We start from the raw sequence: 25,175 nt of genomic DNA, 5'->3' as shown, positions 1-25,175 counted from the left end.
GCCACCGGGGGAAGCACCTAGGAGGTTCAGGAAGCAGAGAGAGGGGAAGGAAATGTGAGTCAAAGCTTTTATTGCGGTTTCCACAGGAAGAAAAAGGCAAGGCAGAGCAAGCAGGTTTAGGGTTGGCTAGTTTGCCTAATTTCAGCAGACTCTAGGGTATAGGTGTTGTTTCTCTAGCTGTCTGGTACCTGGTTCCGGTGTGACTGTTATTAGGGCAGGGGGATAGTGGCCCAGAGTGTGAGAGCTGGATATAGTTGGTGGTTGGGGATGGACCCTGGATTAGTTGGTTTGCATATGAAAGGTGTGGTCACACATAAATTGTTTACTATCTCTGGGAACTGAGTAGCCCTGGGAAGGGCAGTCTCCCCAGGGTCCCTGAGGTCCCAGATGTCAAAGAATCAGAAACAAAAAGGCATGATTAGTAAAATGGTTAGCCAACAAAGTTCTAGAGATTTTCCTTAGAAATACAAATCTTTGTTATTAAAAAAAGAATTAAGAAAAACATTAGGATGTCCCTTCTCCCTTGCACTTGTGTGAGTAAAGATACTGTTCTGTGCCATAAAACAAGAAAAACCAATTTAATATGTTAAATGAAAAATGTTCCCACGAATTTATCAATCATACTCTCCTGTGCAATATGGTGATTAGTGTGAATATTCATTCCTGCTACCAACTTGTTCTGTTCTCTGTAAAATAAAATTGCCCTTAAAAGTGTTACTTGAACAAAGTGTTTTTGTGAGAATCTTAACAATAAAAATTATTTTCAGATATGGGGAAAGTAACTTTCAAAAGAAATAGCTATTTCTGATTGTCTTAAAATTTCTATATCATCAAATGGTATAAATACTCTTGTCAATTCAGGAGAGAATCACTGGCACATTCTTCTTTCATATCCATGACGTAATAAACCTAACAGAGTCAGACTTTTTTTATTTTAAAATAGTTTAAGTCTTTTTCATTTATATTAATGATTTTCTTTCAATAACCTACAACAGCTATCATACATAGCAATGAAAGTATTAATGGCAAGACAAGAATGATCCTCTATCACTGCTGATATTAAACAATGTGCTGGTAGCCTTTACCAACTCAAGATAGAAAAAAATAAGAGGTAAAAATTTACCTAGAAAAAAAGAAAAAAAACCAAAAAACGCTTGAAGTATATAAACCAAAATGTTAATGGCTATCTGTGGGTAATGGCATTACAGGTGTGCTGGGAGACAATTCTCTATAGCTCTCTTGCATTTCTGCACATCTTGCAAGCAGAAGCACTAAATCCCTTTATTCTATCTTTTCAAGGATATCTGTATAGAGAATAGCCTTGGAAGACAGAGAAAGTGTCTCCCTCTGGAGCAAAGGGTAGATCAGACCTGTTCACTGTTCAGTATAATAAATAATTTCTCCCTTTAGGGCAAAGGTCAGGTAGATTTATTGCCCATTAAAAAGATTTGGGATTCCTCTCCTATAATACAATCCACTGTATATGTAGTTGTCACCTGGCCTTCTTTGCATCCCTTTGTGAGAAACAGGGCTCAGAGAACAGGCACAAATGCTGATATATGGCTACAGCGATTGCTATGAGAAAAAATGCTTTCCTCTCTATCTGACCCAGGAGTCTCATGTCTTCTGCCATAATCCATGAAACTAATTAGCTTGCAAGTAGGGTAAAACCTCAGATGCTTCATCTCAGACAAGGCAATTTCTATTTTCATTATTCTTATATACATTTTCTAATTCCTCTGTAATGAACATTATTACATTACTTGAATAATAAAAGAAAAGTTCTCAGTTATCATGGGGATAGGAGATAATGAAGGTCTGAACTATATTGATGATGAAAAGGATAGGGCAGAGCTATTTAGAAAGGTAGACCATTAACATCCACTCTCTCACACTTTATGAATTTAACCCGGGTTTTAGCTTATCAGAAAATGATTGATGAAAGATTTTGTTTTGCAAATTATAGCTAATTTATAGCTAAAAATGTCAGTGGAAAAAATTTTAAACTAAAACCAATGGGGAAAAAAATCCCACAGATTAGCAGTGAAAGGATAAAATATTTGAAGAATTCTGAGGAGACATTTTTGATGAACCCCTGACTATTGTAATATTTAACATGGTAATAAAAGCACTTTATATAAAAAGCATATTGCTATAGAATGGGATTATTTAAAATTATTGTCTATTTAAATGCATTTAAAAATTAAACTTTGGTTCAGGTTATTTTTAAATTCAGAATCTTGTAACAGCAATGTCTGTGTCATATTAAGCTGTAAATACGGTCTGTATTTACATGAGAGAACAGCTATATAATATTCATTTCTAAAAATTTTATGGAAGGAAAAACTCAGCAGAAGCTAGAGGCTGGTTTCAAGGCCAATCACTCACCAAGAAAAGACAATCCTAAGAATATGCTTTACAAATCAATGAATAAGATGGTCATGCTGCCTTCTCTCCTTCCCTCTCTTCTAACTTTATTTTGTTCTAAGAAGCAGTAGTAACATGGTCTATAAGCAAGAAATTTGGAATGGAAGTTATGGCCCTTCCTCTCTTAAGGTGCAAATAAACAGTTCAAATATCTATTTAAAACTAAAGAAAATTACTTCTAACAACAGCTTTGGATGTCAAGCTGCTCAGAAATCCCAAAGCATGGCAGTAAGCACCACGCATACTGCCTCAGAAGGGCTTTTGACCATTACCCGAACAAACGTGTGATCTTGAGAAAAAACACTGAATGATTAAACTGAGACTGAGAACAGTTAAATATATCCCTTTAGGTAAGCCAACTGTTAATAATTAAGGAATTTAATAGTTTGTGTTTATTCTTCCTATTTATCTTATAAATCTAATGATTAATAAGTATTCTTAACTTACCTAAGCAATATTTTTAATAGAAATAATTAGTAAAAAGTGTTTGATTTTTGCTTGCCTCTATAGTTTTAAGAAATCACACCGTTATGAAGGCAATGGTCAGGACTACTGCATATTTAGTGGCAATCTTCAAAAAATAATACGAAGTACCTAGAAGAAAAAAAGCTTCAACAACCTTAGCCTTATAAATTCAAATCCAAAAACTGACATCAAGTAGCTCACATGTAATTTCACAAATGCAACCTTCACTATATTTAAGCATTTAGAAATAAAAGTTATAATTCTTTCCTCAAATCTCACATTGTACTCTGTCCCCACAACTCTACTGAGGTCCCCTTTACCCAGGTCACTGTAAGGTATCTCTACTGACAATGGCCTGGTCTTTCCTATTAACTGTTGCAGCATTTGTCATACAGACCCCCTCGCCACTCTTTGCCGTGTAACTTCTGCTTCTCTCTCTGTCCTCCTTGCTCCCCCTCTCCTGACTCCTAAAATATCTGAATTCCTCAGGGTATGCTCTCCTCCATTCTTGCCCCACTCTCTTTAGGTGACATCTCAATACCTATAGATCACTTTTCCACAAATCCTCATACATTTATTTCCAGTCTAGCTGTTCTTACCTCTAGACGCATATCTAACTAATACTATCTAACTGATACTTCTATTGAATGCTCCGATGATCAACTGAATTCAACAAGTACAAACCAAACACATTCTTCTTCAAACAACCTGTCCCTTTTCCTGAGTGCCCTCTCAGGGAACAGTCCAATCAACTTCAGAGTGGACCCAGACAACTTTTTCTATACATACACAAGTTTCAGTAATTCAATATCTTTTAGATCTGCCACTTCTATCCCCACAGCCACTGCCCACACTGCCTTCTGCTTGGATTTTTAAATAATACTCTAACTGGCTTCTGCCATGGCCCTTCCCTTCTGGCTCACTGGCTACAGGATAAATTTCAAGATCTTTAGCAAGGAACACAAGGCCATAATGAACTGGCCCCTGTCTAATGCTTATCTCCTACCCTCTACCCTTCACAGGCTACATCCTAACTCTGCATGCATTACTTTAACAGATTCTTGTCTTTTTTACATCTCCTGCTTAAGTCTACTCTTTACTCTCATTTTCCTGCTAGTCACATACTTGAGAATCCAGATTAGGTATCTTTTCCACTGTGAGACCACCCCTGAACATCCTAGAACTGACTGCTTCTCTCCTTTGCCCCATCATTGTACAAATACTTTCATTAGTGTGAACAAAGTATGGTCCCTGAGACCATTTCAGGGGAAATGCGAAGTCAGAAATATGCTCACAATAACACTAAGATGTTAGTGTATCTTTCTCTCTCATTCTCTAAAGAATGTGTATTTGAGCCTTGAGATTACGTGACAAGAGATATCTGAACATCCGGATTGCAGAAGGAGATGAGCATCTGGCTATCTTCCTGTTAAGCCACACATTAAAGATATTTGCAAAACCAATGACACTCTTTTCACCGATACTGTCTTGGAATATACAGTTGTGTTTCATAAAAATATATTATTAACATGTAACACTTATACTGTTTTTTAAAACCAATTAATAAATTTTAATTTTTTCTCAGTTTTAATTTCTGATTGTGTAAACGTCAACAGACATACCCACACACAGAAAAGCCCTTTAGCCTCCTCAGTTATGCTAAAAAGTATCAAGGGGTCCTGAGACCAAAACACTTCAGACACAGAGATAGAGCAATTACTTAAGAGTCTTCATAAAGATTTAGACCACGCCTTAACCACTGTTTTTTTTTTTTTTTTTTTTGCTGCACAGCACAGCATGCGGGATCTTAGTTCCCCGCACAGCAGGGATTATACACATGCCCCCTGAAGTGGAAGCGCAGAGTCTTAACCACTGGACCACCAGGGAAGTCCCACCAATCACTGTTTTATTTCAAGGGTCATAGGAGAGGCACACAACACAATAAGCATCCCATGTAAGGTTTGTTGAATAAAATGAATAAATTAGTGAACTCACGCTCCTTAAGATTTGGCACATTAAAATATATTTGGGGAAACTTCTGTCTATAGTACAATGAAGATACTGGCAACTTATCTCTCCAAGGAATAACTATAAACCTGGACAAACTGTCGAAAACCACCATTGCAAGGCTCTAGAAATCAAACAAAAACAACAAATTGAGAAGCATTTTCAATAAGAAAAACTGCTGAACTACGGATAAGAAGAGTGATTGTCTTCGGCATTCTTGCCTGGGGTTGTTCTCATTTCCTGGCTAATGCTTAGTTTGCATGAAGTAGTTCCAGGGTGGGGCTGGCAATGAAAACCAGCATCTTTGCTGCCAAAGAGTCAACTTGAATTGACACAGAAGGCCAAAACCCCACCACCCAGTCACTCCGTTGATAAAAATAGCAAGCAGGGTAGGAAAGGAATGGAGTGGAAAAAAACCCATAGTTCTATTAGCCTACGGCTGTGGTCCCACTGTGGGGGAGCAACAGCCAGTAGACAAACCAGAAATTTAACAGGGCGATTGCAGAAATCAGAGAGCCACGGGGGCACTAGATAAGACAGCCACTCATCCCTGGCACTCATCCCTGGCAGACAGGGTAAGTATGTGGGGAAGACCTGAGAAGGGCTAAGCTCTGCACAGACCCCTCACTCACTGACAGGGAGACTGTGTGCACACACTGGGGAGGTCTACAAGGGCCCAAGCTCTCTACACCATCCTTAGTCAACGAGGAGCCTGCACACATGAGGGAACTCCTGGGTGAGCCCGACAGAAAGTAAATGCTAGGGCTTACCTGAAAAATGCCTGAACATTGAGCACACTCCCCAACACACATGTATATCTATCAGTGGAAGGTGGAAGCCTTACTGGCTCATGGTAAGGCTTACTGGCTCACGTTTGAGCACAACGCCTGACCAACCAATGGTTGCTAACTAATCCACGTAGGTATGGGGCAACCCCTAGTAAAGCAAGACTAAACAAACAAACAAAACCCCCAAAAACCTAGACACCAGTGGTTGTGACAAAGTAACAAACACTGCAAAACCTGACATTTTACTAAAGGCAAACAAACAAAAAACTAGGAACAGTTACAACTGTTAGGTGGGAAATAATGAGAATCCAGAGCTGCTATATGACCTAAACTGTCCAGTTTTCAATAAAAATTACAGCAGCTGGGAAAGCAAGGAAAAAAGTATTCAAGAGAAACTTCTCTGAGTGGGCCAAGATAGGTTTGGCAAAGTCTATAAAGAGGAAGGAAGGGAGGGGAGAGAGGGAGGAAGAAAACAATGTTTAAAGAATTAAAGTATGACAACAACGACTTAAACAGAGAATATGAATAAAGAACAATTACAAAGAAATACTGGATTTGAAAAGTAAAGTGACTGAAAATGTATTAGGTATGCTCAACAGCAGATGTGAGATGGCAAAAACAAACAAAAAAATCAGTAAATTCAACACCCCAAATTTCATGAAAACTATTAATCTACAGATCCAAGTAACTCAAAAAACCCCAGGTAGAATAATTGCAAAGGGATCCTAAACACATTACAGTCAAACAAAAGAGAAAACAGCAACGAAAAAAAAAATTCATCACAATTAACGGCTGACTTCTCATCAGAAACACTTAAAGCAAGAAAGAAGTGGGATGACAATCTACTAAAAGGAAAAGTCAAATAAGAATTCTATACCCAACAAAATAAAGGCAAACAGTCATGAATGACCACATACTGTAGAATTCCATTTATATGAAATATCCAGAATAGGAAAATCTATAGAGACAAAAAGTAGATTTATTTGCTATCTAGGGCTGTGGGGTTTGGGGACAGAATGGGGAGTAACTGCTAATGGGTACATAGGGCTTCTTTTTCATGTGAAAATGTCCTAAAATTGACAGAGGTGGTGATTGCACAACTCTGTAAATATACTAAAAACTACGGAATTTTACATTTTAAATGAGTAAATTGTATGGTATGTGAATTATATCTCAAAAAACCTGTTTTTTAAAAATGGCAAAATCAAGATATTCTTAGATCAATGAACACTGAGAGAAATCACAGCTGAAGACCCGTCTTACAGTAAATACTAAGGAAAATTCTTATAGATTGTAAGGAAATGACACTAGACAGTAACCTGAATTCACAGGAAGAAATTAAGAGTGTCAAAATTGGTAAATCTGTAGGTAAAAACAAAGAACTGTATAAATATATATTTCTCTTTAATTCTCTTATTTCTTTAAAAATAAGACTGTATAAAATGATAATTGTAACATTCTGTTGTTGAGTTAATAACAAATGTAGATATAATCTATACTACACAGAGAACACAAAGGAAGGGAAGGTAACAGAGCTATACTGGAGCAAAGTTGCTGTATTATACTGGATTTAAGTCAATATTAACCTCTAGTAATTAGCATGCACATTAAAATCCCTAGATCAACATTTTAAGAATATAATTTAAGCAACATAGTTTTAAAAAATCATAGAAATTTAAATAGTACACTGAAAAATAGTTTTTAAAAAAAGGCAGCAAAGACGGGAGAGAAAAAAAGACCTGAAACATAAGAACAAAGTGCAAAATGGCAGATATAAATCTAACCTTGTCAATAATTACATGAAATGTGAGTGGATTAAACACTGCAATCAAAAGCAAAGACTGCCAGTGCAATCAGGCAAGAAAAGGAAATAAAAGTATTCATACTGGAAAAGAAGTTAAATTATGTCTATAAGCAGATGACATAATCCCATATGTAGAAAATCCTAAGGAGTCCACAAACTTTTAGAATAAATGAGTTCAGTAAGGTCACAGGATATAAGATCAGTATACAAAAATATGTGCATTTCTATATACCAGCAGTGAAAAATCCTAAATGAAATTATCTATAATGGCATCAGAAAGAATAAAATATTAATAATTTAACAATAAAAGTACAAGATTTGTACACTGAAAACTACAAAGCATTGGTCAGGGAAATTGAAAATCTAAATAAATGGAGAGATATTCTGTGGTGATGGACTGGAAGACATGTTAAGATGACATACTACTCAAAGTGATCTACTGATTCTATAAAATCCCTATAAAAATTTCAGCAGGCTTTTTTTTTGTGGAAACTGACAAGCTAATCCCAACATTTATATGGAAATGCAAATGACCCTTAATAGCCAAAAGAATTTTTGAAAAGAACAAAGTTAAAAACTTACGTGTTGATTTTGAAAGCAGATTTGGGGTTGCTTGGACTTTGGGGTGGGAACAGGGACACACTGCAAATGGGCATTTAAGGATCTTTTAACAATGATGGAAATGGTCTAAACTGTATTGTGATGATGGTTGCACAACTCTATAAACTTACTAAAAATCCCTGAATTTTACACTAAGTGGATGAATTTTATGGTATACAAATTACACCTCAATAAAGCTGTTCAAAAAAGATCCTACATGAATGTTCAGACTCTTTATTCATATTAGCCAAAAACTGGAAACATTTCAGATGTCCTTCAACAAGAAAATGGCTTATAGGAAGAAAAGAACGTAAAAGAAAAAAAAGAAAAATCCAAAGAAAGAAAAATTCAAAGATAATGTGTAAAACTAACTAGATAAAGCAGAGACTAGGGATAGTGAGACCACTTAGGAGACAACTACAGAAGTCTAAATAAAGGTTTTGAGGGTCTAAACTAAATAGTAATGAAGAAGGATAGATGTAAAAGGGCAGAATCATGGGTCATTGGCAATGACTAATAATAAACAACAAAAATGGCTAACATTTATTGAGCACTTACTATATACCAAGCATTGTATTAAGTATAATACTTAAGTCATTTCACTGTCACAATTCTATAAAGTACTGTTGTCCTCTATTACAGAGAGACATACTGAGTTTGGAAAAGTTATGTAAATTTATCCAAAGTTATAGACATGGAAAAGTGAATGGCTACTGTGTATGTGTGTTTCAGTACCAGGGGTCAGGGGGAAGAAATGACAAATGATTGTGAGGTCTTGGATCCCCAGCCTCATGATCATTTCTCAAGTAACTGTGTGATCTTGGTAATTTTGTTATTTTAGGGAATGAAAAACAATCTCACTCCCAGGATCTGGCATCCATACGGCTTTTTATTTTATGAGCAGTTACTAAAAATATGAAATCATGGGAATTCCCTGGTGGCCTAGTGGTTAGGACTCTGAATGTTCATTGCCAAGGGCCGGGTTCAATCCCTGGTCAAGGAACTAAGATCCCACAGCCACTGGGTGTTGGTAAAATAAAATAAAATAAAATAAAGTAAAACAAAATAAATAAAAGTTACAATTAGAAAAGTTTTTAATAAATAAATAAAAATACTAAATCAGGAGTCTTTTTCACAATTTCCAAAGAGTCAACAAATCTTTAGCATAATCATATACCTTTCTTCCATATGGTTTTTCTACCATATTGCTGTCACTGTCAGAATTTTCACTCTGCACTGGTTTTGTGAACCCAGATTTGGGCATCTTATAGCTGTTCAACTAGCTTCTTCTTTTATCAGTCTTCTCATCCTGGATCTGCAAAGAATGGATATATAAGGATTATTTGTATACGTATGCAATAAAATCTACTTAAAGTTTATGCACCACAATTAGTGCAATTTGGTTTCTTCCATGTCTCTGTAAGATAATTTATTTTCTCAGAGAGGCTATCCTAGCCTAAAGTAAGTTTTCATTTAACAATTTGAGCTTCTAATTAAAGTTCTCTTGCTCAAGTCCATTCAGCTTGTCACTGAAAAGGGAACTACTTTTATATTTCTTCCCATCTTCTCTAGACTAGTACCTAACCTCCAGCTTTCTGGGTAACCAGCAGCAGTCCAAGTGGAGGCAAAGTGTTTGTCACCCCACCCAGCATGGCTCCAGTGGCAGGAGCTCCTAACAGATTCTCTGGTAGTTCTGCATTGGTCTGGAAATTATTCCTAAAGACTCAACCAAGAACTTGATAGGTGTGATCAGTAATTTTACAACGAATTCTATTTTAAGTTAAATTAAGCCCTTACTACTTAAAATCCCCAGAGTGGTTTATTTTCATTCACTGAACCCCCAGACATCCCCAGGTATTCCGTCACTTTATCAACCTATTCACTGATTTAATCCTTATCATACTATACTGTAATTATCACTTTACATATCATTTTCTTTCCAACTTGTTTAGCTTTCTGTCTCCTCCTCTACAAGCTGATTTAATAGGTCAAAGAGCCTCTTACAAGCTCTTTTTTTTTCTTCTAGAAGTTTTTGCTTGAGAGATCCAGAAAAAATTCCAAAATGTGGGTTTTATATATAAAAGGGGTAGCCATGAGGCTAGACCTGTGTTGCTGTCTGATGACCTATTAGTCACACATGGTTGTTGAAAGTTAAATTAATTAAAGTTGGTACCACACTACATAGTGCATCTGTGTAGTCTGCACCATTATCTACTCTATGACCCCAGGAAGCTCTACTGCACAGCACTGGGCTAGACAGGCTGCTGGCCAACAGGAACAGGACCTGGGCCACAACAAGAAACACAATGACTGACAAGCCTAATTTTAACTACTTCATGCTATAAATTTCCTATAAATGGGTATCATAGATATAAGTAAGCTACATTCTAGGACCTATATGAATTATTAAAACTCAGACATCCTGAACAGAAAATTAGTAAAATCTATATTCTTCAAATTGTTCTACTGGTGCTTTAAAATCTGTTTGGTTTCAATAGAAACAAAACCAAAAAACCCTTAAATGAACTGAGATAATTGATAAATTATTAAAACTAGTTTATATTAATCTGAATGTAGCCAAATTAGAGTATACTGCAACACAAAAAAAAACTGCCACAGTTCAAATATTTCAAATCTTTCATTTTATAGAGGAGGAAACAAACTTGAAGAAACAAAGGAAAAATTTTGACACTACACCGAAGAGGCAAAGTTTCCCTTGGGGTCATTTAACTGTTTCTACTATTACCATATAAATGGAATCATTTAAACTTAGTACTGTCCTCAAAGCCAGCCCTATGCAAAGCTTACAGAGTTAGAGTTTCAAGTCATATATAAAGAGAAAAATTCTGACTCAGAAGCAAAACCGAGGTGCATAGTATCAACAGGCATTAACCCAGGTGACACTATGAAGATGAAGCAGTTATCTCCTTTTGTAGACCAAGCAAAACAAGTCACTGGTGAATGAAGAACTGTCATGAATATTTTTGGAGAAAATTAAATGTGGTAATAATATTATATTAATAGACTGTATGTTTAAAAAGCTTGTATTATTTTTCAATAACTGTACTTGGGGCTTCCCTGGTGGCGCAGTGGTTTAGAATCCGCCTGCCAATGCAGGGGACACGGGTTTGAGCCCTGGTCTGGGAAGATCCCACATGCTGTGGAGCAGCTAAGCCTGTGGGCCACAACTACTGAGCCTACGCTCTAGAGACCACAAGCCACAACTACTGAGCCTTCGTGTCTAGAGCCTGTGCTCCGCAACAAGAGAAGCCACTGCAGTGGGAAGCCTGTGCACCGCAAGAAAGAGTAGCCCTGGCTCGCAGCAACTAAAGAAAGCCTACACGCAGCAACAAAGACCCAACGCAGCCATTAATTAATTAATTTAAAAAAAATAATAACTGTACTTGGAAAATTTTAGCACTAACAAAACTCACAAATGGATTTTAAAAATATCACTTCATTCAACAACGTACTTAATAAATAATTAGGTCCTGGGCCCAAGATATATACTGTAATCCTTAGAACAATCAACACACAAAGAGATGATCAAAATCACATTGGTTAAATTAAACTTGAATATTTAAAAATGTACAAATAACCCAACAGAAGGCAGAAAAAGATACTGAGGAACGAAAAACAGAAGGAACAAACAAAACAATAATAAAATGATAAACCTAATCCAAACATAGCAATAATTATATAAAATGCAAATGTTAAACACACCAATTAAAAGACAGATTGTCAGAGGAGAGAAAAAAAATGACCAAACTATGCACTAACAAGAAATTCACTTCAAATATAATGGTATAAGTAGGTTAAAAGTAAAAGAATGGAAAAAGATATGCCATGCAAGCATAATCAAAGGAAAGCTGGAGTAACTGTATTACTATCAGACAAAACAGATCTCAAAGCAAAGAGGGACATTACATATTATATAGTGATAAAAGGCCCACTTCACTAAACAGGTATGTAACTAGCAACAGAGGTTCAAAGTACAGGAAGCAGAAACCAACAAAACTGACAGAAGAAATAAACAAATTGATAGTTACAGCTGGAGACTTCAACTACTCTCTCAGTAAGACAGAAAATCAACAAGGATATAAAAGAACTAAAAAAATGCCATCAATTTGAATTGACTGGATCTAACTGACATTTACAGAAAAATCTGCACAACAAACAGAATACTCATTCTTTTCAAGGACACACATAATATTCACCAGGCTAGGCCACATCATGGATCATAAACAGACATTAATAAATTTAAAATTAAAATCATACAAAGTTTGTTCTCACACAACAAAGAAATTAAACCAGAATCAGGGCTTCCCTGGTGGCGCAGTGGTTGAGAGTCAGCCTGACGATGCAGGGAACGCGGGTTCGTGCCCCGGTCCGGGAGGATCCCACATGCCGCGGAGCGGCTGCGCCCATGAGCCATGGCCGCTGAGCCTGCACGTCCGGAGCCTGTGCTCCGCAGCGGGAGAGGCCGTGGCGGTGAGAGGCCCGCGTACCGCCAAAAAAAAAACCAAAACAGAATCAATTATAGAAAGATAACAATAATATATCCAAATTAAAAAACAAAGAAAAATCAATGAGGCTAAAAACTGGTTTTCTAAAAAAAAAAAAAAATCAATAAAATTTATAAACCTCTTAGCCACACCTATTAGAAATAAGACAGAACACGTTACAAACTTTATACAAATAAATTCAACGAATTAAATGAAACAAATTCCTTGAAAGGCACACACTACCAAAGCTCACTGAAGAAAACAATCTCAATAACTCAATACTTATTAAAGAACTTGATTTCATATTTAGAAACAAAGAAAACCCAGATGGCATCAATGGTGAATTCTACAAAACACATACGCAGAAGAAATATTACCAATTCTACACAAACTCTCCTGAAAAGGAAAGAGAACATATTTTATGAGGCCATCAATACCCTGATAGCAAAACAGAATAGTCTTTTACAAGAAAACTACAGACCAATATACTTCATAATCATAACAAAATCGTCAACAAAATATTAGTAAATCAAATCCATCTTTATAAAAAAGGATAATACATCATGACCAAATGGGATTTATACCAGAAACTTGAGGTCAGTGTAATGTTTGAAAATCAATCTATGTAATTCACTGTATTAACAGACTAAGAGACATAAATAACCATTTCAACAGATATAGAAAAAGCATTTGATAAAATTTAATACCCGTTAATGACAAAACTCTCAGCAAACTAGTACTAGAACAGAACGTGAATGCTTTCTTTCTCTCCTAAGGTCAACAATGAGGCAAGGATGTTCGCTCTCATCTCTTCCCCCCCCACCCCAGCTTTACCGAGGTATAACTGACAAACAAAAATTGTATATAGTTAAGGTGTACAATGTACCAATTTGATAAATGGATACATTGTGAAAGGGTTAGCACAATCAAGTACCATCTCCTCACAGTTAGCATTTTGTGTGTTGAGACCGCTTAAAATCTACTCTCAGCAAATTTAAAGTATATAATATAGTATTAACCAGTCACCATGCCGTACACTAGGTCCCCAGAACTTACTCGTCTTATAACTGAAAGTTCATACCCTTTTACAGTGTCTCTGCATTTCCCCTACTCCCAAGGCTCTGGCAACCACCACTCTACTCCCTGCTTCTGTGAATTCAACATTTTTAGATTTCACATCTAAGTGAGATCACACAGTATTTATCTTTCCGTCTGGCTTATTTCACTTATTTAGCATGTCCTCCAGGTTCAACCCTTTTGTGACAAATGGCAGGATATTCTTTTTTTTTTAATGGTTAATATCCCATTGTAAATGTGTATACAGTTGACCATTGAACAACACAGGTTTGAACTGTGAGGGTCCATTTGTATGTGGATTTTTTTTTTCTTTTTAAATTTATTTTTTGGCCACACTGTGGGGCTTGTGGGATCTTAGTTCCCCGACCAGGGATTCAACCCAAGCGCCCTACAGTGAAATTGCCCAAGTCCTAACCACTGGACTGCCAGGGACTTCCCAAGGATTTTTCTTTTTTTTTCAATAAATACATACTACATTACTACATGATCTGTAGTTGGTTGAATCCGAGGACGTGGAACTGCAGACACAGAGGGCCAAATGTAAAGTTATATGCAGATTTTTGATTGCACACAGGATTGGCGTCCTTAACACCCATATTGTTCAAGGGTCAACATTTTCTTTAATCATTCATCCATCAACAGACACTGAGGTCGATACTATACTTTGGCTATTGCAAACAATGGTGCAATGAACATGGGAGTACAGCTAATTATAATTTTATTTGCTTTGGAGATATACCTGAAAGTGGGATTGTTGGGTCAGATGGCAGTTCTTTTAATTTTCTGAGGAACCTCCATACTGTTTTCCATAGTGGCTGCACCAATTTACATTCTTACCAACAGTGTGCAAGGGACCCTTTCTGCCACACCCTTACCAACTCTTACTATCGCTTTTTTTTTTTTTTTTTTTTTTTTTTGCGGTACGCGGGCCTCTCACTGTTGTGGCCTCTCCCGTTGCAGAGCACAGACTCCGGACGCAAAGCCTCAGCGGCTATGGCTCACACGCCCAGCCGCTGCGCGGCATGCGGGATCTTCCCAGATCAGGGCACGAACCCGTGTCCCCTGCATCGGCAGGCGGACTCTCAACCACTGCGCCACCAGGGAAGCCCTCGCCTGTCTTTTTGGTAACAGCCATCTTAAGAGGCATGAGGCATATCTCACTGTGGTTTTGACTTGCATTTCCCTTGTGATTAGTGATGTTGTACAACCTTTTAATATACTTAGCCCTCTGTATGTCTTCTTTGGAAAAACGTTCAGGTCTTTTGCCCATTTTTTAGTCCCTTTTTTCTTTTTTTTTTTGCCATTGACATGTATGGGCTCCATATATTTTTTGGATATTAACCCCTTATCAGATGTATGTTTTGCAAATATTTTTCTCCCATTCCATAGGTTGTTTTTCATTTTGTTTCCTTTGCTGTGCAAAATATTTTTTATTTGATGCAGTCCCACTTGTTTATTTTTGTTGCCTATGCTTTTGGTGTCACATCCATAAAATCACTGTTAAGACCAATGTCAAGGAGCTTTTCCCGATTTTTTTGGTAGGAATTTTATGGTTTCAAGCCTTGCATTTAAGTTTTTAATCTATTTCAAGTCAACTTTTGTGTATGATACGAGTCCAATTTCATTCTTTTGCATGTGGATATACACTTTTCCCAGCACCAATTACTGAAAAAACTATCCTTTCCCCATTTTGAGTTCTTGTCAAAGATTAGTTGACTGTATTACACATGGGTTTATTTCTGGGTTCTTTATTCTGTTCCACTGGTCTCTCTTTTTATGCCAGTACCATACTGTTTTGATTATCATTGCTTTGTAGTATAGTTTGAAACCTGGAAGTGTGATGCCTCTAGCTTTGCTATTCTTTCTCAAAACTGCTTTGGCTATTCAAAGTCTTTTGTGGTTCCACATGAATTTTAGGATTATTTTTCCTACTTCTGTGAAAAATACCATGAGAATTTTGATAGAGATTGCATTGAATCTGTAGATTGCTTTTGGTAGTATGGACACTTAATAATATTAACCCTTCCTGATCAATGAACACATTGGATTTCTATTTATTCATGTCTTTAATTTCTTTCATCAACATCTCATACTTTTCAGTGTACAAATCTTCTGCCTCCTTGGTTAAATTTATTCCTAGGTATTTTATTCTTTTTGATGCTATTATAAATGGGATTTTTTCCTTAATTTCTTTTTCAGAAAGTTCACTGTTAGTGTATATAAATGCAATTGCTTTTCATATGTTGATTTTATATCTGGCAACTTTGCTGAATTTATTATTAGCTCAATAATTTTTTTGGTGGAGTCTTCATGGCTTTTTATCATGTTATTTACAGAGGCAATTTAACTTCTTCCTTTTTGATTTGGATGTCTTTTCGTTTTCTCGCCTAACTGCTCTGGCTAGGACTTACAGTACTATATACTGAATAGAAGTGGTGAGAGTGGACAAGCTTGTATTGTTCCTGATTTTAGAGGAAAAGCTAAGTTTCTCACTGTTGACTGTGATGTTACCTGTGGGTCTGTTATATATGGCCTTTATTATATTACATTCCTTCTATACCTAACTTGTTAGGAGTTTTTATCATGAAAGGATGTTGAACTTTGTCAAAAACCTTTTCTGCATCTATTGAGGTGACTGCACCACTTCTATTCAAAACTGTACTTACTGATGGCCCTAACTAGTTCAATAAGGCAAGAAAAAAAAGGTATGTAGCTTAGAAAGGAAGAAGTAAAGCAGGTTTTATTTCTGGATGACATGATCATCAATGGAGACAAACGCAAGGTATCTATAAAGAGGCTACTAAAACTTATAAGTATAGAAAGGACAAAGGATACACAGTTGATACATGAAAATTTTGTTTCTATATACTAGCAACAAAAAGTTGGATACTGGGTTTCCCTGGTGGCACAGTGGTTGAAAGTCTGCTTGCCGATACAGGGGACACGGGTTCGTGCCGCGATCCGGGAAGACCCCACATGCCTCAGAGCGGCTGGGTCCATGAGCCATGGCCGCTGAGCCTGCGCATCCGGAGCCTGTGCTCCGTAACGGGAGAGGCCACAACAGTGAGAGGCCCACGGACCGCCAAAAAAAAAAAAAAAAAAAAAGTTGGATACTGAAATTAAAATATAACTCACAATAGTATCAAAAATACTAAATTTTTAGGGATAAATATAACAAAATTTAAGACTACATAGTGACAAAAAACACTGCTGAAAGAAATTAAAGACCTAAATAAATGGATACACTATGTTTATATGGATTAGAAGACTCAATAAGAGATCAGTTCTCCCCAAATTGATTCATTAATTCAATGTGATCCTAGTCAAAATCTCAGGATGCTTTTTTTTTTTTTTTTTTTTTTTTATGGTACGCGGGCCTCTCACTGTTGTGGCCTCTCCCGTTGCGGAGCATAGGCTCCGCATGCGCAGGCTCAGCGGCCATGGCTCACGGGCCCAGCCGCTCCGCGGCATGTGGGATCCTCGCGGACCAGGGCACAAACCCGTGTCCCCTGCATCGGCAGGCGGACTCTCAACCACTGCGCCACCAGGGAAGCCCCTCAGGATGCTTTTTTAATAGAAACTGACAAACTGTTTCTAGAATGTATATGAAAATGCTAAGGACCTAAAAAAGTCCAAATAATTTTGGGAAAAAAACAAATTCATGGACTTACATTACTTGATTTCACTATAAAGATACAGTAAGCAAGACAGTGTTTACTGGTATAAAGATAGATTTACAGATTAATGAGACAGAATGCAAAGTCTAGTCTAGAAATAAGACTTGTACATGTGTCCAACTAAGTTTCAAAAGTGCTGCCCATGCAGTTCACTGAGGAAATTCCTTTCAACAAATGGTGTTGGAACAACTGTATCTCCGTATGCAGAAAAAAACAAAAAACCAAAACTTTGACTCTTACCTCACTCCATACAGAAATATTACCTCAAAATGCATCATATACCTAAATGTATAAAGTGAAGTTATATGTTTTCTAGCAGAAAACATGGGAGAATATTTTAGTGATCTTGGGTTAGACAAAGATTTCTTAAATAGGCTATGAAAAACAGAAACTATAAAGGAAAGGTATGGATAAGTGGGACTTCACAATGCAAACTCTTGCTCTTTAAATGACATTGTTAAGCAAATGAAAATCAAGTCATACAGGGAGAAAATACTTGCAAATTATGGCTTTATAAAGGACTTATATCCAGAATATATAAATAAATCTTACAAATCAGTAAGAGGATAATCCAATTTTAAAAGGAACAAGAGATTTAAACAGTTCATCAAAGAATATTTAATAAATGGCAAATAAGCACAGAGAAAGATGCTCAACCTCCTTAGTCATCAGGAAAATAATGAGATGCCACTATACATACATGAGAATGGCTAAAATTAAAGAGAAGGAAGACCAAGTGTTGTTGAAGGTGTAGAGGAACTGGAACTCTCATATATCGCCAAGGGTTAGGAGGAAAGACAAAGTAGCACAGCCGCTTTACAAGTGAGAATAGTTGGTGGTATCTTCCCATGGCTAAGAAGAATTATTCTTTTCTTCCATCCTTTGTATGATAGTCTTGGTGACTACTACACTGCTTGTTTTTCAACCTCCTTGCCCTAAGACTGCACAGAGGCACCAATACTTGTTAAGGGCCAACCATCTGCAAGCTCTATGACAGACTTTGCTATCTAACAGCTAAAGGAAACAGTTAAAAGCTTTGATTCTGCCTTTTCAAAGGTGTTTCTTCCTTTACAATAAATACATTCTTGCTCCTTACAGATCAAGGACTCTATGTATTCATCTAACAGCAGCTCACTTCCAGGTTTGACAGTCCATGAATGTATGCTATTACATTCAAGGGTTTTTCACTCTTATTTAGCCACAGCAGTAAAATATATCTTCTTCTAAAACGAAGTAACCCAGCAATCTCTTGGTTTTTTTTGTTTTAAATGGCATTCCTGTTTGTGACCATTCAAGGGATACTAAAAAAAAATATTTTTAATAGTATTGCTATCTGAATAATTTTGTTTGTAATGAAGGTAAAATATTCTAGTTGCTATTCAGAGGTACCAAGTTAGCATACACAGGTACATCAAAAACTCTAGTGTATACCACATGTAAAGTAGATAGCTAAGGGGAAGCAGCTGCATAGCACAGGGAGATCAGCTCGGTGCTTTATGTCCACCTAGAGGGGTGGGATAGGGAGGGTGGGAGGGAGACACAAGAGGGAAGAGATATGGGGATGTATGTATATGTATAGCTGATTCACTTTGTTATACAACAGAAACTAAAGCAATTATACTCAAATAAAGACATTAAAAAAAACTCTAGTGTAAACTGAACATCATCTGGATAAAGAAGTTGCATATATACCATTTATATTTTTAGTAATATTTTTAGTAAAGCACGTTAAGAATTAAGAACCAAGGTGTCTTTTTTTTTTTAAATGTCGGTTCATTGGTTTGTTTGTTTATTTTTGGCTATGTTGGGTCTTCGTTTCTGTGCGAGGGCTTTCTCCAGTTGTGGCGAGCGGGGGCCACTCTTCATCGCGGTACATGGGCCTCTCACTATCGTGGCCTCTCTTGTTGCGGAGCACAGGCTCCAGACGCGCAGGCTCAGTAGTTGTGGCTCATGGGCCTAGTTACTCCACAGCATGTGGGATCTTCCCAGACCAGGGCTCGAATCCATGTCCCCTGCATCAGCAGGCAGATTCTCAACCACTGTGCCACCAGGGAAGCCCAAGGTGTCTTTTTAAACTCAGTCAAAATTACACCAAAAACTTACTAAATTTCTTTCACAGTGGGGAGTAACGGATGGGTGAATACTTCTGGTTGGTTATTGTCATTATCTTAAACCATCTATATATTCAGTGTCGTCTTCCACTGTTCCTCCTTCCTACATGCATGCTACTCTCAAAAACACACTTAAGAAATTTCACAGCTCTCTAATGGTCACAGAATCTGTACTTAATACCAGTTAACTCACATCATTTGATTATTAGTCAAAAAAATCGAACCCATAACAACTTAAACTTATCAAATAAACGCTAGTGGCCCCAAAAGTCCTCGATGATAAAAATTTTCCCACAGTGCTACACATTTAGTAGGCCTGAAACAGCCTCAAGAATCTGTACTTTCAATAAATAGCCCAGTGGTCTGTATCATTAGGAAAGCTTGAAAAACAAATTAAATGAGGGAGCAATTTTTTTTTTTTTTTTGCGGTACGCGGGCCTCTCACTGCTGTGGCCTCTCTTGTTGCGGAGCACAGGCTCCGGACGCACAGGCTCAGCGGCCATGGCTCACGGGCCTAGCTGCTCCGCGGCATGTGAGATCTTCCCGGACTGGGGCACGAACCCGTGTCCCCTGCATCGGCAGGCGGACTCTCAACCACTGCGCCACCAAGGAAGCCCGAGGGAGCATTTTTAATGATATAAAAGATCTCAAAAAATTTGCTTAGGCTAATTTAAAATAGGGGATTTCCCTACCATATTAAACACAATGTGCATGTATGTGGGTGTGTGGGGTACCATCCAATTTAAAAATAAGCACATTAGGCAGCCTGATAGTCTCATTAAAAACAAAAAACATTTTTACTACCATTTCCTTTTTTCATAGGATAACTCTTTGGGAGACTATCTTAACTTACAATGAAATGGATTCTAAAGAGCATTCAAACACCGTTATATTTATTTAGTTTGTTCCTCTACTGACTGTTAGCTATGCCATAAACACTCCATAGCTTTCTTCTCCTAGATTTATCTGTTTCCATTTTTTATGGCAAGTTTATAGAGCAACTATTAGTTTCTTGTCACTGCCTATGAATTATAACATTTAATACTGACTTCTCTGGAAGTCTATTTTCTCCTCTAATCTAGACAGAAAAATTTTTTTCTTAGTTATTGCCTTCTGTATGTTTTTAAGTTTGAAATAGTCTCAACAGAAGCTTAGAAACTGTAGTTAATATCTGTCCCTCTTTTAGATAAGTAGAAAATGATTTAAGTTTTACCCAATTCTTTACATTTAAATACAACTTTAAACAGTATTTTCTAAACTGATTTTTCAAAGCCTCCTTCACTGAGACCTCTAGAAACTGCTTTTGATGCTGGGGCAAGGGGTAAACATACAACTGGAAGAAAACTACTGTATCTCAAATCTCTTGACCTGTGTAAGGCGGTGAAAAAGATCTCACCATCCATTCACCTTACCAAATTCTTCTTTCTAGTATGAAAAAAAAAAATCGTTCTACAAGCAAATTCTCTTGGATTATACATGCATTTGCTTTAGCAAAAGAAGTCTGACCAATTCACTTCTGAGAAACAATGAACCATTCATTTTGGGGGGACACAATGCATGCATGCCCAGTAAGTCCAGCTATTGGAAATCTGCCAAATACTACTGTTGATAAAAATGTACATCACAACATAAAGTTTAACCAAACAAGTATAACAAATTTAACAAAAAACAGCAGACTCAAACACAACTAACTCAAGATAAGAATGGTGATACAAACAGATAAGCATCCTTCTTGAAAGCTGAGGTAACTGCAATGATGCCAAGTTTTGCTTGCAGGTCAGACTTCTTAGTATAGTAACTAACTTGACTCTTCAGTAAACATTAATAAGTTGTTCTTTTTTATTTATGAATTGCCCGTTATTCTAAGGCTAACGATTTGTAGAAAATTTTTTCTTCTTAGCATAGAGTACAAAATCACCCACAGGAAGAGGCCAAACTTTGTTAAGATACTTTGAAAAGCTACTCGAAATAAACCTTGGGACCATGTCTGTGGAGAAAAACTACCCAACATGTCAAAAGGAGGGAGGGTTAAGGGAAAAAAGGAAGAGAGAGGAGACTTGGTAGACTATAGGCAAGACAGGAATGAGAAAAAAAACACCTCTAGTTGGCAGTACAGCTGGAGGAGAACTTCGGAGAACAGAAACAGGTAACAGAATTTAAGAAGCTGTATGCTATGGTAAAAATCTATAGAAATGTTCCTCTAAGAATTAAAGAAAAGTCTGTATTTTGAGATCACTTCATAGCCTTTCAGCCTTCAGTGAGCACTAGACCCTCAGGATCAATGCTTTAAACACTACTTTATTCTGTTAGCTCTAATCACTCTATCTTCCAACTGTAAGTCTGACTTGAAAATTCTTTATAGGGGGATCACAATCCACTAAGTTTTTGTCTTTCGCTTCCATCTACAAAACAAGAAGGGATCAAACTCTAAGTGTGCCAACAAGTCTTTCCCAACTAAGCGATCAGATATACTCGGCTTTACCACAGCTCCGGAGTTACTTGACAATGAGTACTCCTCCTTTAAGAATGAATTTTTACCACGGGGGGGCAGGAAAAGAGATAACTTTCCTACAACTGAGCTAAAATAAGCAGAAGTTAAAAAAAAAAAAAACAGTAAACAAAGCAAAACAAAACCCCCAAGAGAAAACAAGCAGAACAAAGTCACTGACACCGTGCTGCCGGAGCACTTTTATGCCCCCCACCCCCATACTTCGCCTTGGCCTTTGGAAACGGGGGAAATCAGATTTAGGATTCCGTTTTAGAGGGGGCTTTTGGAGTTAGAGATGAACACAGGGGAAGAGTGGGTAGCGGAGGGAGCAACTCGCCTTCGCCCTGAAGTTTTCACTTGATGTTACAGATTAAAAACACATTAAAATTTACCTGAAATATAACACAGATGCAACAAACTGACAGTTTATAAAATGCTTTCTTTCCCTCACTTCAACCCCAAGTTGGCTTTTAAATTAAAGATGATCAATCTGTGTTGGCATTATTTGTACCTTTGACGAGGTGCTCCTTGATTGACATTACTCCTTCTACAACATTTCAATTTACTCAAAATATGCTGTTCTTTTAGGCTCATGCCACTTGGTAATTCAAACTTGCTTGATTATCAGAAGCAAAGCAGAACACTTTTTTAAAGATACAGACTCTAGGGCTTCCCTGGTGGCACAGTGGTTGAGAGTCCGCCCGCCGATGCAGGGAACACGGGTTTGTGCCCCAGTCCGGGAAGATCCCACATGCCGCGGAGCGGCTGGGCCCGTGAGCCATGGCCGCTGAGCCTGCGCTCCGCAACGGGAGAGGCCACAACACTGAGAGGCTACGTACCACAAAAAAAAAAAAACAGACTCTAGCTTCATCTTTAGAGCTACTGAATCACAGTACCTCAGAGGGGAGATAAACACCACTTTTTAAAATGTACAGGGACTTCCCTGATGGCGCAGTGGTTAAGAATCTGCCTGCCAATGCAGGGTACATGGGTTCAATCCCTGGTCCGGGAAGATCCTACATGCCACACAGCAACTAATGCCATGTGCCGCAACTACCAAGCCTGCACTTGAGACCGCGAGCCACAAATACAGAGCCCACGTGCCACAACTACTGAAGCCCACGCGCCTAGAGCCCATGCTCTGCAACGAGAAACCACCGCAATAAGTCTGTGCACCACAACGAAGAGGAGCCCCCGCTCACCGGAACTAGAGAAAGGCCGTGCACAGCAACAATAACCCCATGCAGCCAAAAAGAAATAATTAAAAAATAAAATGTACAATCAAGTATACATTTTATGCCTGTATTTTCTTTATGAATCCTTTCTTCTTTTAGGCTTACACCATCTCAACTCCAATATCAGAAAATATATTCACTTTTATTCCCTTTAATTCCTTTTTTTTTTTCTTTTGCAGTACACGGGCCTGTGCAGGCCCAGCTGCTCCACAGCATGTGGGATCTTCCCGGACCAGGGCACGAACCCGTGTCCCCTGCATCGGCAGGTGGACTCTTCAACCACTGTGCCACCAGGGAAGCCCCCTTTAATTCCTTTTTTAACATTTAACTCTTCCTATCTATCTGTAATGCCAGTGTTTGGTTTTTTTAATTTTTATTGGAGTATAGTTGATTTACAATGTTGTGTTAGTTTCAGGTGTACAGCAGAGTGAATCAGTTATAGATATACATATATCCAATCTATTTTTTTTTTTTTTTAGATTATTTTCCCATATAGGCCATTACAGAGCATTGAGTAGAGTTCCCTGTGCTATACAGGTTCTTTTTTTGTTGTTGTTGTTAATTTATTTTGGCTGTGCTGGGTCTTGTTTGCAGCACACGGGATCCTAGCTGCAGCAAGGCGGGATCTTCAGTTGCAGCATGAAGGATCTAGTTCCCTGATCAGGGATCGACCTCAGGCCCCCTACATTGAGAGCATGGAGTCTTAGCCACTGGACCACGAGGGAAGTCCCTGTAATGCTAGTTTTTAATAACAATCTTATTCCTTTATATACCCAAATCTGTTTCTGTGCTTTCTAGTCTGTTTCACTACTCTCATTTTTCTTTTTCAATATTATCCTGCCAGTTCTCACCAAACAAATTTTAGATTTGACAAGTTAAAAATGTTGGCATCTGGGTCAAAGAAATAAACATAAAAATCAAATTACAGGAATACTAAAAAAAAATCTTTAAAATAGGGTAAATCTTCCTAAAACATAATATAAAAGCCAAAAGTCATTTTTTATTAGTCCTAAATAAAAATTTTAGACTAGAAATGCAAGTGCCATAAACAGGAATCAGATGACAAGTGAAAACATCTGCAACACATATGAAAAAGAACTAGCAGTCAAAGAGTTAAAAACAAATCAATAAAAAAATGAGAAGATGACTTGAGGAGGCAAAGAACAAGAAATACAAACGTTGAGTAAACATATAGAAGTATTCAAATTCACTCATAATTTTAAAACTGTAAAATAATGGATGACTTTTCATTTAGAAGACGGCCAAGGATTAAGGCTGTGTTGGCAAGGATTAAGGAAAACAGAATATTCATACATAATTATTATTATTATTTTTTTTCCGTTACGCGGGCCTCTCACTGTTGTGGCCTCTCTCGTTGCGGAGCACAGGCTCCGGATGCGCAGGCTCAGTGGCCATGGCTCACGGGCCCAGCCGCTCCGTGGCATGTGGGATCTTCCTGGACTGAGGCACGAACCTGTGTCCCCTGAATCGGCAGGCAGACTCTCAACCAGTGCGCCACCAGGGAAGCCCTCATACATTATTGATGGCGATGAAACTGGGATAACCTCTTTGGAGAAGAATCTGGCAAAACTATTAAAATACAAATGCACGGACTTTTGTCCTGATAATTCAATTTTAGTATTTGCCCTACAGGTGTACTATATAAATATGCAAAGATAATATACAAAGGCATCCACTAAAACGTTACGTGTATCCAAAACACTGGAGAAAAAAATCTAAATATTCATTTGTAAAAATGTGGCTAAACAAAGTATAGTACCTTTTTACAGTAAAAGTTATGCAAAAATCCTTTTTTCTTGACCTCTCCTCTTCTGCAGAAACTCTAAATGTTGGGAGTATCTCAGGACTTGATCCTGGATCCCTTTCTACTCTCTAACACACTCTCTAAATAACCTAATCCCATTGTTTTAAATGCCATTGAAGTGCTACTCACTTCCAAATCCATAACTCTCGTCCTCATTTAAAACTCT

General features: G+C 37.5%; 1 protein-coding gene across 7 annotated transcripts in view; it reads right to left on the bottom strand.

The window, feature by feature from the left end:
* ANKRD12 (ankyrin repeat domain 12) overlaps positions 1–25,175 on the bottom strand; it is a 114,384-nt gene that overhangs the window by 73,969 nt on the left and 15,240 nt on the right. For all 7 annotated transcript variants that reach the window (XR_004345466.1, XM_032603248.1, XM_032603252.1 and 4 more), the window contains exon 2: positions 9,269–9,406. Coding sequence is in view for 4 of the 7 variants with exons in the window: in XM_032603248.1 (XP_032459139.1) it covers positions 9,269–9,355 (87 nt within the window). In the remaining 3 variants the exon portion in view is untranslated. The remainder of the gene's footprint in view (positions 1–9,268; positions 9,407–25,175) is intronic.

The sequence above is a fragment of the Phocoena sinus genome, chromosome 14 (genome assembly GCF_008692025.1).
Source record: "Phocoena sinus isolate mPhoSin1 chromosome 14, mPhoSin1.pri, whole genome shotgun sequence".
Taxonomy (NCBI): domain Eukaryota; kingdom Metazoa; phylum Chordata; class Mammalia; order Artiodactyla; family Phocoenidae; genus Phocoena; species Phocoena sinus.
The sequence above is the reverse complement of the archived record's forward strand: the minus strand, read 5'-3'. Positions and strand labels throughout refer to the sequence as shown.